This window comes from Eublepharis macularius, chromosome 5 (assembly GCF_028583425.1).
Source record: "Eublepharis macularius isolate TG4126 chromosome 5, MPM_Emac_v1.0, whole genome shotgun sequence".
Lineage (NCBI taxonomy): Eukaryota > Metazoa > Chordata > Lepidosauria > Squamata > Eublepharidae > Eublepharis > Eublepharis macularius.
The window spans coordinates 95,920,963-95,936,662 of record NC_072794.1 but is presented as its reverse complement, the minus strand read 5'-3'; the positions used below and the strand labels follow the sequence as shown (position 1 = coordinate 95,936,662).

General features: G+C 41.4%; 1 protein-coding gene across 3 annotated transcripts in view; it reads right to left on the bottom strand.

Annotated features, from left to right (window-relative positions):
* LOC129331258 (phosphatidylinositol 3-kinase regulatory subunit beta-like) overlaps window positions 1-15,198 on the bottom strand; it is a 28,940-nt gene extending 13,742 nt beyond the window's left edge. For 2 of the 3 annotated variants that reach the window (XM_054981704.1, XM_054981702.1), the window contains exons 1-2: window positions 14,687-14,836; window positions 13,439-14,169 (exon numbers count right to left, since the gene is read on the bottom strand). In XM_054981704.1, the coding sequence (XP_054837679.1) occupies window positions 13,439-13,757 (319 nt within the window). In that variant the 5' untranslated portion in view covers window positions 13,758-14,169; window positions 14,687-14,836. Of the gene's footprint in view, window positions 1-13,438; window positions 14,170-14,686; window positions 14,837-14,989 lie in introns of those variants that run through there. The other variant, XM_054981703.1, reaches the window with a different exon arrangement.
* Between the last annotated feature and the right edge of the window lie 502 nt (window positions 15,199-15,700).

Below are 15,700 nucleotides of genomic sequence, written 5' to 3'. Positions count from 1 at the left end.
TGGGGCTGTGTGTGTGTGAGTGCATGCTGCTTTGAGTTCATTCTGCTTTCTTTTCAGGGGGCTGGGGGCTGTGTGGGGCTGTGTGTGTGTGCTGCTTTGAGTTCATTCTGCATTCTTTTCATGGGGGTGGGTGGGGCTGTGCGTGTGTGCGTGTGTGTGTTGCTTTCATTCTTTTGTTGACTGAAGTTGACATTGTTATGGTTCCCACAGCTTTTGAATGCAGATTGGTTCTGTGTTAGTTAAATATATCAGTTATGTTTATTTGTATTAGTTAAAATATAAGTTATGGTTATTCCAGTTTTATGCTAGGGATGGATAGCTGTGTCCAAGTCACAGAAGGCTTTCATCAATATATCCATCAGCATATAAATGTTCTTATGTCTTAATAGCTGTAACTTAAATGGTTCTCCCCACCCTCAGCTGATTAACATCACTGAAATTGCAGTGGACATATGGATGTTATGGAAGTTTTAATGAATATTATTTGTCTGGGACATTGGAATATTTATGAGCATTTCACAATGTCACAATGTCTTAGCCATTGGTAAGGTAGAGTTGGCAAGCAACAAAAAAAAGCCATTTTAAACTAAGTATAAATCTAACACAGCTAAAGTTGAGTATCTAATTTTGAATTGCTCTAGAAAAGCAAAACCCTCCCTGAAAATCAGAAAATTCAATATTCATTAGATTAGGAATTTCAGACTCTGGAATTTTGAGACAGAATGTTGGATTTTTTCCCCTGTCACTGTCAGAGGGAAACTGTTAGAATTTAGATTTGTGAGATGGGTTTTGGATTTTTAGAGCCCCCTTCCTTCTTGAATATTTTAAGCCATATTTTATTTGATTCCAAATAAATGAAATGTTTGGGAAAGGGAATGGAAGATTTCACTTTTTGTAGAGGATACAGAAAGGAAAAGCTTATTTATCTTGTCGTAATGCATTTATCTCATCGTAATGCATTGTGCTGGGTTCTGGGAAGCGGCATCACTTCTGGGAGTGACATCACTTCTGGAAGTGACGTCATCACACATTTCTGGGAGCGTGCACATGCGTGCTTTGTGTGCGCACATGTGATAATAAAAAGTTCCACCACCTCTTTTCCCAGAAAAAAAGCTCTGAATGAGACAATTAATTGCTTCCTTATTGCAGTAAAACAAATCAAGAAGGCTTTGGCATCATATTCCCCATTTCTAAAACAGGCAAAAGTTTTCCAGAAAGCCTTCTAAATACTTGATTGTTCTGCCACACTTTCTTAAGGTATCTGCTCTGCATGTAGGTAATTTTTTTGGTTTCTGATTATGACATAGATGTTATCTGGATTAGACTCTCTGTGGGAGCCTGAGATAATCTTTGAATGGTATTTGTTGGTAATAGGCAAACTTGTTAAGTTATACAATAGCAGAATGATAGATGAATAGATCTGGCAACCAGAGGAGATTGCAGGAGGTGAGGACTAGTCCTTTTTGGCATCAAATTATGCCATGACATCGCATCAGGCATGACCCGGAACTGATGTCATCCTATCAGAGCAACACATTTGCATTTGCCCAATAGAGTTTGAGGCAAATGCTACAGTCTCATCAAACATGATGATGTCACTTCCAGGTCATAGTGTTGGTGCACTGTTGATCCTTCTCCCATTTCCTCCTGTATTTTCCCACCACCACCCAGTTGAGCAGTGGTAACAGAATGGATGGAGGTCTCCTTCTGTGTCTTGACTTATCAGACGTTGTCTCTTCTTGAGGCCCTTTTTAACTGCTGGATGGATACATCCATAACACCTATTTTTGAGAGCCAGCTGTTCCTTACAAGGATGATTAGTGAAATAATTCTACAGTATCTGCAAATGTAATAATTCTTGGCAAGCACCTTCACTGCAATTTCCAGTAAGGCAGAAAGCAAACATGCTCAAGAATTGCTTCTTAACCAGGTTTAGTAAATGTACCTTTGAACAGAGTAGAAAGGACCCTAGAGATATACGAATTTTTTTTAAAGGACTAAACCAAAATTTTTAAAATGTTCACAAAATGGCATCTACAATAGGAGAACAGAAGATCTGCATGCTCATTAGTAATGTTATGTGTACCTCACTCCAAACTGCAACAGACACACGTACTGGGGGAGAATCACATTTTCTCAGTAACAAAGTATTTGGGTTTGAGTGCTGTGTGAATGCCATATCCATTGAACAAAAGTGCTCTCATCTGAGAAAAAATTGTGGAGAAGAAAAAAAAATGGGAAAGGCTCTTCAAGGGAAGCAGCCTTCTGGATGAAGTCTCCTCAAATATTACCTGGAGTGAAACAAAAGGTAAAGTGTTCAATTGTGTATCTCTTTTTAGAGATATTGTGACATGTCAAGATTTTGTTGGTGCTATTTCAAGGTACAGCACACACCCTAGAATACTGAACCCAACGCATACCTCAGTCTTGTGAGGCATCTTCACTTGCTTTGTGGGATGGCACAACTACATAAGCTGATGGCACTCTCTTTGACCACCAGGAATGAAATCAGCATTTCTTGGTTAGAGGGGGGAAATACAGCTTCTGCTTCCTAATGAACCTCTGCTATATCCTGTCTGCTTTTGTTGCTCTAACAGATGAGAGGGAAAATAAGACGTAAACCAAAGGGATGTTCAGAGCAGATTCTTTTTGGAAATGGTATGCTCCTCCTCTTAGATTATGCCAATAGCAGAGGAATTAGAGAAGCCAGGTGGACTGAAGGTTTCTCCTGTCTGCAGAGGCAGACTCAAAAGCAGCAAACTGTAAATGCTCTGTTGGTAAAGGAGGAGACAGATGCATTAATCAGCAATGGGATGAGAAGAAGCAAGGAATTAGAGGCATGCAGCAGCACAAGCTGAAGCTGCAGATGGGGAAAAAATTATCTACATATTTTTTAAGACATCAAACTGTTCATCTGGCTACCACATGTTCCACTCTGGCAATAGCTCTGCAAAGAACAGAAAAAGTCTACTTTTAAATGTCTGAAGGACTTTAAAGAAGAACAGAATCCAAACATAAACTATTCTGTAGAGTCTCTGTTGAATGCTCTAGTCTATGCTTCATTTGCAACTGTCACAGTTTTGGCTGCAGTTAGGATTAGCTGGGTTAGGAACATCTGTAGCCAGTAAAGCACTGGAACGCCTTTTTCTTTGTGAGATTTTGAAATAATTAAAAAGGAAATCATTCCACTATCATGCCTCAATGTGGAAAGCATACTGGATCTATACCTTGAGGGGCGGAGCCACAGTGAAAATATATTCACTGCCTTTTATTCACACCTACAATTCTGACTGTTTGTAACAAGATAAAAACTACACATTAACCAGGGACTTGTGGCATCACAAACCCTCATCACTATTAATGCTTTTCAACTCTTTAAATATTAAGCACGGGTATTTTTTTTAAAAAGTACCAAACAAGTGTTAAATCTGATAAACCTGCAAACAGTTTTTTTTTTAAATTTACAAAGCCTATATGAAGCATGTGTGCATACACACAAGACAGATAATTCAGTAGGCACTTAATTCACTTATAAGCACATTTGTAAATTCATATTAGGGCTGGGGCAGGCTTTTTCCATGGCAGAAAAGGTGTGGATATTCTAAAATTATGTCTCTGTCCACCCACCCTATGCGATATAAAAGGAATTAAATACTTCAGTTTCCGGTAAATTTCAATTTGCCCTGGCAGCTGAATATGGGGTGTTGCGTCAATTGGAATGTGTTTCTTCCCTACATGCCATGGCTGAATTCTAGATTAGAATCTTGGCCTGTGGGAAGAAACAAATAGCAATTTGATCAAATCTTTGCATTAAGACATCAGGGAAAATCAGAACTTGACTGAAGGCTTCTGAAACTAGGATCCCTTCAATTGTGCCGCACTGGCAAGGGGAAGGAAGTGATTACGTGAGTATGGCAACAAGTTGAGATAATTTCTGTTATTGCAGACAAGGCTAGTCATCGAACCTTTTTTCAGGTATGATGGCCTCCTTAGCAAACCCATGGAATCTATTTAGCCACCTGACCCCTCATGTGAAACTGAAAATGTACGGATCTGTATACCCACAAACATATGTGTAAAAACTGCCCTTATAAAGAAAAAGAGTTCTAATTTAAACTGCAACGGATAGATGCCTGAATACATTCTCTATTTTAAGGTCTAGATTACACTCAGGGCTTTTTTTCTGGGAAAAGAGGTGGTGGAACTCATTGGGTTGCCCTCGGAGAAAATGGTCACATAGCTGGTGGCCCCGCCCCTGATCTCTAGACAGAGGGGAGTTTAGATTGCCCTCTGTGCCACAGCACGGAGGGCAATATAAATTCCCCTCTGTCTGGAGATCAGGGGGTGGGGCCACCAGCCATGTGAGCATTTTCAAGAGGTTCCGGAACTCCATTCCACCATGTTCCAGCTGAAAAAAGCCCTGATTACACTGCTTTCAAGAGTTTCATTGGAGAACAGGCTATCTGTGTAACTGATGTTCTTGCAAAATTTACTTGGGTGTTGTATCTTCAGAATTAGCATAATCATAAGTCCTTTATTTCACCAGTAATGGGCTGTTGTTGCCCATTCTTTATGCAGCACTGCAGGTAGAGTGAAGGGAGTCTCTACTTCCAAGTATATTTTTCATTGTGATATACTATAGGAATGAGGGATGTTCAACATATTAGTTATTCCCATAGCATCAGTGTTGGTTTTGCAATAGTCAGAAGAGGAGGAAATGCCATAAAAACCACTGGACAAAGGATACTCCTCCTCTTATTCTTCTGCTGAATTACACGCAATTAATGATATTGGGTGTACATGAAAGGTACTCATTTGAATATGTAAATGTCATCGCAGCTGACCATACCTAGATTATACTGTGTACTAGAGTTGCTTGCCATGAGATGAAGCAGCAGTTACTATTCACACAGAACACAAATCAGAAAACTATGTTTTAATACAGAGTTAAAAACCCAAAATGCACTTCACACCTAACTTTAACAGGATGTTTCCAGATAACACTGAGACAAATTTTCCTCATATCTCATTTTTCCTCCCCTCCCCCCCTGCTTTTGGGGGGGAGGGGAGAAAAGAAAAAAAGGAAAAAAGTTTTTCAGGAGCATCACCTAAAACACTTTCTTCTATGACTGTTTGCAGCCAATTTCCCCAGATCATTTCCCCTCTGTTCTACTACTCTTGTGTCCAGTTTTGTTCTCCTTTTCTTTCCTCATAAATGAAAAACTTCTTCATGTTAAGAGTAATGCAATAGTGGAATCAGCTGCCCCTGGGATATGGTGGGTTCCCCCTCATTGGTAGTCTTCAAGGAGTAGCTGGACAAATACTTGGTAGGCCAGGAGTTCCCACCATGGTGTCCATAGGCATTATTGCACCCATTAAGACCTTTCCTGGAGCCCGCCAGGTACAGTGCTCATGGGTCAGTGAGTCTATTCTGTCACATTGTTATGTTTTCAATTTGCTCTTATTATTTAAAAATTGAGACATTCATTAATATTCTTTCTCCTTGGTACAATTAATTAGTACTAATATCATATGAGAAGATGACATACTAACTGGTATAGTGGAAACGCCTGCCATTTGCTGAGCTGCATCAGAATGGCAGCCAGTATAGTGAAGTGCTTAGAACAGGGCTGAGGAGACCTGGATTCAAAGCCTCATGCTGCCATAAACCTCATAGGTATCCTGGGGCCAGTCACTCTCTCTCAGCCTAAGCTTCCTCCCAGGGTTGCTGTAAGAACCATGTACATTAACTTGAGCTCCTGGGAAGAAGGGTGACATAAAAAAAATGAATAAATACATCTGCATAGTGATAACACCCAGTCTTAAAGCTCTGGATATTTTTTTCTAAGTGGCTGCATATAAGTATTATATGGCATATGGGAGAGGACCAAATCCTGGGACACCCCACCTGTCTACTAGTGTTGTCAAAATCCAGGTGGAGCTTGGAAATTTCCCAGAATTACAGCTGGTCTTCAGAATACAGAGATCAGTTCCCTGGGAACAATGGCTGCTTTGGAGAGCAGATTCTATGACATTATACCTTGCTGAAGTCCCGCCCCTCCCCAAATCCCACCACTCCTCAGGCTCCACTTCCAAATCTCCAGGAATTTCCCAACCCAGAGTTCCCAACGTCAACTCACCAGAAGACTGACAAGTATGTATAGATGCAATCACTCTAAACTATGTGGATACCACACTTTTTCTTATCCTCCTATTGCTTTTAGTTCCACAAGAAAAAAATAATCACTAGTGCTATGACCATCTGCTCCTGTCTCTAGGACCCAGTTTCACAAGTTGGCCACTATAGACAATTGTTTTCATATCCCACATCCACCTCTCCCTTCTTCTTGGCTTTGATTCCTGGCCAGCAAGCTGATCCGGAACAAGCAATCAAAGAAAATATACATGACCTAATAGCTAAACTCCCTTTGATGTACTGTAGCTGGCAAAGGCTCCAGGCATCCGCACATACCTGAAAAGACCTTTTGCACCAAAAAAGATCAGTGTGCAAAGTTTATGCACACACAACCTCTTAATCTCATTCATCTCTCTTCAAAAGACACTGCTGCCCTTTCATTGTCTGGATGTCAGTGCTCTCAATGTCAGGGCACTGTAGTGCTTTGTCCAAACATCATTTTAACAAATGAGCTCACTTAACCTTTGAACCAGGAAACAACTTTCTTTGAACACTGCAGAATATTTCTTGGCATGTGCTCCCATCTTGTGGTACAGCTCAACTGCAAACTGATATGGATGACAAATACGAGGATACTGTCTTGTTATTATTAACAGTAAATATCAAATACCTAAATGCACTAGGTGATGTGCAGACAACCACATTGCTAAATGAGGAAAAGCAGTTCAACACCATAATTTCTGAAGGAGAATCCTGCATCTCCAATGACACAGGGGCAAATAGTGGCCTTGAGAGTCACAATGGGCAAGTTTTCAGACATGCTTCTCTCTTTAAGCGTTCAGCTTGGCGAAGTTCTGTGAGAAACAGGCACAGGATATATCTAATGTAGGAGTCATCCATAAGTGAGTTCGCCCACACTTAGTCTGGTCTGCAATGCATGGAAATTCTTGCTCCCTAATACTTACTCAAGGCCATTTCAATTCTGACCTAATTTCAAAATGCAGGTAGGAAATGGCTGGAAGTATCTTTATAACTTGAGAATAGCCAGATATAATTGCATATTGCTGTAGATTTATTGCTGATGGAGACTGCCAAAGAAGTTCAGGATTATGGTTGTTGGGGGTTTTCCGGGCTGTATTGCCGTGGTCTTGGCATTGTAGTTCCTGACGTTTCGGCAGCAGCTGTGGCTGGCGAAACGTCAGGAACTACAATGCCAAGACCACGGCAATACAGCCCGGAAAACCCCCAACAACCATCGTTCTCCGGCCGTGAAAGCCTTCGACAATACAAGTTCAGGATTGCTAGGCAGAGGCAGGCAATGGCAAACCTCCTCTGAAGTCTCTTCACCTGAAAAGCATATTTGGTCACCATAAGTTGTCTGTGACTTGACAGGACTTTACACACTTACACTGCTGGTGGCTTCCTGAGCCCAAATCTAAAACATGCTTTTGATAATTCCTCATATCCTCTAACTGCTTCCAAACATCTCTATACAACATATAGTGGGTAAAGGTTAGGATCCAGTGTGGTGTAATGGTTAGTGTCACACTAGGATCTTGGAGATCCAGATTTGAATCCCCACTCTGCCACAGAAGCTTTCTGGGTGACCCTGGGCCAGTCACAGAGGGCTGTTGTGAGTATAAGGTGAAGGAGAGCAATGTAAGTTGCTTTTGGTCCCCATTGGTGGAAAAGGTGAGATAAATGAGGTAAAGAAATAAATAATAACTTGAAAATTTGCGCTCAGAAGCTTTGCTTAGGGTCTTCCTTTTACGGCATTGTGCATTACTTCAAATACCAGAAAAAGTCATGTAGTGGCTGCAGAAATGCATTGCAAGCTGCATGGAACTCCAAGACAACAGTATCAAAAGCTCTGTATACCATTTTATAATCTTTGAAAGTTATATCAATATTTTGACCTTGCATGCTCTGCTTTCCAATGTGTTCAACAGATGTTCTTTTACTACTTCTAAACTGTTGTGTTGGAATAATATAGTACTAAGCCAAGCACTGCACCCTGATATCTTGAAGTGAAATTTGTACAAGTTAAGGAGAGCTAGAAAGTGTTAGGAGCTACTGCGTACAGGAAGTCTTCCCAGTGAAGTTCAAAAACATGGAAAATTGCACTACTTTTGCTAGACCTCTGGAATTTGTGACGAACAGGGAGCAATTGTTTACAAAATGACTGAGCTAATTAACTTCTGTCCTATATTATAGCCATGGGAAGCTCATATTTGAGAAATTGTCAAGACAATAACAACCTCCCTGTAATTAAGCATACTGTATCAGTCACTACAGTAAAAAAAAATTGTCATCACCATCCCTCTCAATCTTGAGCAGGGAGAATAAGGGAACCAACAGAGGGAATCCCATGATGGACAGCTTAATTGTTCCAGATGTTGCACTCACCCTCATCTCCAAGTTCCTATATCACCATATTGGCTTCGGTTCTCAGTTAGGCTGATTCTGCACATGTTGGATAATGCACTTTCAATTCACTTTATCAATCGTTTGAGGTGGATTTTTTGTTCCGCACACAAAAAAATCCGTTCCAAATGATCTATAAAGAGGATTGGAAGTGCATTATCCAATGTGTGCAGAATCAGCCTCCATCTCATCCACTTCACAATGCTACCGTCATTGTTGGAGAGGAGATGGCCACAGCCAATCACTTGTTAAACCACTGGGACTTCTTTTCCAGTGTATGACATGTTCAAAGAGCAAAATTGGCAAGTGTGATCATGTTCCATTATTCAAGAGGTAGGCTGACCATGCCCACTTATTCTCTGCTGCCTTGCATATGGACAGGTAGACTGCTCCAGCATTTTTCTTGGTGGTTGGAGGAAGTAGGTCTCAACTTCAACCCTACTTGCTGGCAATTATGATGAGTAGCCACTGAAAACTAAAATGGCATGATTTGCTTGTCGAAGGTGGCAAGTGGAGGATAGAAGGAAATTTTGCAGCCTGAGTACATTTCCATTTTTTTTGTAGGCTTGGGCGAGTGTTTATGATTGCATACTAGTAGAGCACCATTACTTAGTTCATGATCATAAATTATATTCTGTGATTAAGCCTTCACATTAAAAACCAATTCTGGTGTGAAGCGCAGATGAGGCCTGAATTAAGTCCCTTTTAGTGCTAGAGAATAAATATACTTTTGTACATATATTAGGTATAAGACACATTTCAACAGACTAAATTTATATTTGAATTTTGAATTGTACACAGCTCTTGGATTTAATGCAGGCAGCATTTCTAAAATATTTGTTCCAAAATAGAATAGTGCATGGAATAGTGCATGGATATTCATAAGGAACTCATGAAAGGAGGGCGGGATGAGGAAAAAATGCCTGTCTTCTTTCAAGCCTCTTCTCCTTTCAAATTCCTCACTTGATTGATGAGGAAGTTCTGAAATCAGGGCCAGCCTCCCCAAAGAACTCTGAGATGCACTAACTAGTCTTCCTTGTAGTACGTTCAACTCATAGATACTGGAAGCTGAGGAACTTGGCGACATCAGCATCATATCCAGATAATTCTCCAACTATCCAGATAATTCTGTCTCCTTATCTGGACCCATGGCACAGCCAGGGTACAATGAATGTGAGCTTGCTCCCTTTTCTTTTTCGGCTCAGGTTTATTGTACAGACTTTGCTTGGACTCAGATTACGAACACAGTAAACTGTATTAAACCCTGGAATCCATGGTTCTCTAATACCCACAACAGGCTTATGATTGAAAGGTGGGGAGAGGATAAACAAGGTGCCAACTTCAGAGCCAAATCATCAGAACTGTATTGTTGGGCCAAAGGGAAACAAAATAACAACCTGTTTGCTCTCTTCCAGTATCACTACCCACTCAAACTTCAAGCTAAGAGTTACACCAGTGCACTTTCTTTGGTGCCGGGCATTACCCTAACAGCATTAAATTACCATGCATTGCAGGTATATCCCCAGGGCTGGGCTGTGTGTGTTCTGACCACCTGCCATTCTGAGGAAACAACCAAGAGAGACCCTCACTGACCATACCTCACCCAATACGTAATTTCTACTTCTGAACATACAGAAAGTACATAGAAATGAGCAAAGCATTAACATTATTAAGCAAGAGATCAATGCAGTACACACTGATGATGTTTCATGCTCCACTATTTTAGCTTCTGAAGGAATAGGAAACTTCATAATCTATAATCTTAAAAAAATGGGTCAATTCCTATCACCCATTTCAGATCCTCTACAGTGGTTTAGCTATCCAAATCCCATCAAATAAAATGAGAAATCAATAGAACAGCCTTAAATGCCCAGGCTATCATAAAGCCAGTCACCTTTGGCTGCAATTTAGTTCTAGGGTAGGTGCAATCCAGCTACTATGGTACATACAAGGCAGACCTAAGATTGCTGTCTTTGTGAAGGTATTGGGGCAGCACCAGAATCAGCTGCTTGAAATGAAAAATATAGAAGTAGGTGAAGATTTTGCCATCAGTTTTATTTAGGGTTGCAATGCCAGCTCCAGGAAATTCCTGGAGATTTGGTGAGTAGAACCTGGAGAGAATGATGTTTGGGGGAAGGGCCTCCACAGGGTATAATGCCACATAGTCCACCCTCCAAATCAGCCATTTTCTCCAGCGGAACTGTTCTGTGTGGCCTGAAGATCAGTCGTGCTTCTGGGAGATCTCCAGCCACGACCTGGAGATTGGCAACCATAGTTTTATTTAATTTACTAGCAGTTCCTCTGAAATTTAGCAGTAAACCATGCATAGGAGAATGGCCAACAATGATACAGTCAACCCTAGATATTCTTCCCCTTTTAGCATCTGAAACTGTTCAAGCATCTGCTATCTAGAGAAGAGAACTTTGACTCATAAAATCACATACCCTGAAAATCTTGTTGGTCTCTAAGTTGCCAGTGGACTCAAATCCTGCTGTTCAGCTGCAGACCAAAACAGCTACCTACCTGAAACTGTGGTGGTGGAGAGAAGTGCCCTCAAGCCATAGTTTACCTAACAATTTGCACTGTATTTTCTTCATCATTGACAGGCAGCTTGAAGGCTGCAGTCATGCCATACTATGTGCATACTCGGTCTATTTTGCACAAAAAAAAGATTTTAGTGGATATATCATAACCCTATATAAAGTTTGAAGTGCACATACATTTCCTATCACTTCTCTCAGGTAAACTACAAACTCACATTACAGGGAACCACAACTGGCCTCAGATCCCTGAGTTCATGAAAGAGAGAAAAAAATATGCAAAATCTTCAAAATATTAGAGTTAGAGATGGGCAAACCCAGCTAATGTGTCTGCAAAAGGTCTGGTGAACTGAGACTGTTGCCCAGCTATCTGCAGACTTTATTGATACTAAATCATCCAGAAAATACAAAATATAGCTACGAGGGAGCCTGCACATCTACAGAAGTCAGGGCCAAATGCAGAATCAATGCAAAACATGAAATCCACACAACCATCTAAGCCCCCAACCAGTGCAAACAGATGCAGGATAGATCCCTACCACACTGCAAGTAGCAACATGTACTATGTGCACATAATTATCAAACAAATCCTCTGGTCCAGAGATGGACTGTCACTTTATTTATTGAACGATTACATTTTCCCCTTTTAGCCCAGGTCTGAGGATCTTGTTGTTTGGTGCCAAAGATACTGTTCTACTATGGTGTTCCCCATTACTAGGTATGGGTGTGAAAGCTGGACAACGAACAAAGCTGACTGGAAGAAAATTGATTTATTCAAAATGTGGTGCTGGAGGAGATTTTTATAGATACCATACTGCCAAAAAGACAAATAAATGGGTTCTAGATTAAATCAAGCCAGAATTCTCCCTAGAAGCCAAAATGACTAAACTGAGGCTATCGTACTTTGGTCACATCATGGGAAGACAGGACTCACTGGAAAATGTAATAATGCTAGAAAAAGTTGAAGGCAAAGAGGACACCACAACCTTCAGTTTGCAAGACCTGCGCAAGGCTGTCAATGATAGGACATTTTGGAGGTCATTAATTCATACAGTCACCATAACTTATAAGTTGGAAGTACATCACACACACACACAAACACATACAGTCGTACACATACAGTCCTATTGTTATAGCTGTATTTATATGGTGGTAATATATGTTTTAAATGAATGATATGTATTATTTATATTTTTAATGGCTACTGCTGATGAATTGTGTAGTGTGTTTAAATTGTTGTGATCCATCCTGAGCCCACCTGGCTGGGGAGGGTGGACTATAAATTTAAGTAAATAAATAAATAAATAAATTTTGTTCCCTCACATTAAATTTATTTGAGCAATAACTAAAGGTCAAGATTTACTTATTGAGGGGGGAACCTGAGAGCTGGGATACTCCTAAGAAAATAACAGCTTCGTACAACTATTGGGCTACCAATTTCCCAGCCTGTAAGCCTATGGGTCATGTATAGAAAACTGATTCCAAGAAAGCATAATTCTCCCAGACTCATACAGTGAGCGCAGGGTTGAGCTGAGAGCTGAGTGCAGCTCTCCCCAGACCGACTGGAAGAGTCTGTTTTCTAGCCAACAGCACTTGGCTATGAAGCAGTTCATGTCCATCACTTCCCACGTTATATCCTTCTAAGTGGCTCTCAAGTCTCTACAGACATTTCAAAAGAAATACAGCTGGGCCTTTTACTTAATTAATAACAAACTTTTCTTTATGCATGTCATATGGACAATTCAAAGAAAAGAAAGACTTTAAAATGTCAGCAGTAGCTTTCATAGAAATGAAAGCCAGAAATGGCCTAAAATTTCTCTCCCACCCCCAGCTCAGTGCAAACATGCATTCCCAACACACAGCCACATGTTCGGCTGACCATTGAGCTCTTGAAAGTAAATGATTACCCTGCGCTCAAAATCAAAGGAAGAGCTGGAACACTGGTTGTGGATGAATGTTCTGTTCCCACCCTTGTTTTACTCTTAGTTTGCCAGTGGTTTGCACTGTGTGAACATGACACTTTCAGCCACACAGTCTATAAACGGCACAATAATATGGCTTTCATGAAAGCCCCTCCCCTTTGGTAGAAAAGCTTACTTTTAGTGGGGAACCTTTGAAGAAAAACATATTCCTTTTTTTTTTAATGGGAAGGAGGTGCAGGTAGTGGGAGAAAAGGTTGAGAAAGTCCTATGAGGTATATGGCTAAAGGCCATTTAATTCAAGGATAATACCCTCCCTACTGCTGCACAAGGGCATTGTTGGAAATGCTAATATGTTGTTGGAAAGCTTATGTATTGCGTGTATTACACACAGCTTGTTTATTCGAAGAAGTACTCACCCCATCGGTGACTAGTAGGCATCCCAGTGGGTGTTGGTGGTAGCGGTCTGGGCCTAGGTCTTGCAGTGGAGGCCACAATCCTCACAGGGCCCAGGTACTCCACATAAGTGCCTGGGAAATCTCCCCATTCCTTGGTACGTTCATTGAAGCCATTCAGCCAGCCTTGGGGATTCCTCTCATCTCCCTCCTTAGAGTCCATGTAAAGAAGACATGCTTTGCTGACTGTGAGCAGGTCTCCAGGAGACAGAGCCAAGTCTTCCTCCCGGTCCTTCTTATATTCATAGAGAGCACGGTACTGTAATCCATCCACTAAAGCCATAACAAGAAATGTAGGGGTTCTCCCGAGCTATACCAAAAAATTTCCAACTTTGGACATCCTTACAGGCACTGAGAAAGAACAACTGGAGACTCGGACAGGATGGATGGATGAAAAGAAAAGCGGTTGAACACAGACACACACACACAAATCCTTTTCATTCTTCCCTGAAGGACATATTTTTTGCAAGGGAAAAGTATCAGAAACAATCCTTTGGGATCAATAGTCTGCAAAACTTACACTCGATCCATTGGGGATAAGGGGGTCATCCTGCAAGCCAGCACCACCCTCTGCTAGTTGAGCAACTCAGTACTACAGAGAAGGGGAAATCAGTGGATCTCCTCTTCTTCTCTGTCTGGGCAGCTGCAGATTCAGCATCTGGCATTGGCAGCTACTCTGTTGGCAATTCCTTTCACTGTAAGAATAAGACCATGTGTTATTCATTTCACAACAAGATAGGTTTGCCAAATTTTCAGCCACCCTCTGTAGCCATGCCTTTTACAGCAGCTTGACATGCAAACACAGGCAAGTGAAAAACTTCACCTGCTAATTTCAGCAGATGTTAAAGGCACAAGAGCAGGCCAGGCCAATTTCTTCCTGGCCAGATGGCGGCCCTACAAGGTTTCAAGACCACTTCCCAACCCACTTTCCCATCCTGCGAGCACTAGCAGGCTTGAGAAAACAACACACAATCATATATAAGTAAGCAGATGTTTACAAAATTTAAAAAGTCTAAGCCAGTCAATGTTCTAAATTGCTACACCCCATCAATATCTCCACTACTTTATATGGCTGCAGCACAAAATAAGCCCTGATCAAATAGCTGAAATGGTAAAACCCCTGTGCATTTCAAATCAGCACTTTAAAAAAGAGGCAGCAATGGTAGCAATAAATAAATATGCTGAAAGTCAAGTAAATGAGACTGCACACACCATGTTAATCCAAGAAATCACATCTGGATGAAATTCAGAGAATCATTCAGCAGAGGCAATTAAGCCCCTCCTCATTCTCCAAGGTAAAAATCTCACAGCCTTTGAGCAGCAGCACAGAAGTAACCGCATGGAAATGAAAGTATGGAAGGATATTCAGCCAGCCAGCACCACACAGGCAAATCTTTGCTGAAGTCTCCTATGAACAGACTCCTCCCTTGTCATCTGCCACAACTTGGCCACACTGCTGCAACCGGAAAAGGGGAGGGGGAAGAAGAATGGCAAAAAGCTCAGGCTTTTTCTTACCACTTAATGCAAGTGTGTTCCAGCCCCATCTCCTGTGCACAATCTCCAGAGCTTCCCTGCAAAAGCAGAAGGGGAGAGATGGGGGAGAGAAAGGTGGTGCTGAAAGTTGTCAGTGACCAGTTCCTCTTCAACTCCTCCTTTCTAAGCAATGCAATTCTAAGGCAGTTCAGTCAAATGGGCACTGTGCATTATCATCTGCTCCTCCTTCCCGTTTGCTTGCCTGGAACCACTTTACACTCCTGCACTGCTGTACAGGATTTATTTGGTGATGTCAGCAGACACACCTCCTGGAGGCCTGAAATATGTAAGTCTGGCAGCTCTGCAGTGGGAAAGAAACAGCAGGCTGGAAGGAGAAAAGTGGACACGGAAAAGGGGTTTGGATTGGAACAGTCTAGCAGAGGCAGTGGAATGAAAAAGAGGATAAAAAGAATGAGGGGGAGGATCCATCAGTCAGGTACACATTTTAACCACCATGAGTGTTGAGGCTAGGATAGCACAGAGGACTCTAAGTGGACACTGGCAGCGAGCTGCCTGCATCCCATTGAACCAAATTGCTTTGTTGAGTAGCATGGAAGAGGCAATCTATGAAGGACCATGAGATAAAGGGGGTGTGTGTCACTCTATTGCATTTTCATGTTCACTTGGAAGCAAGTGCAGCTATACATGCAATGTAGCATGCACAATTTCAGCACTTACACTGTTTTTTCCACA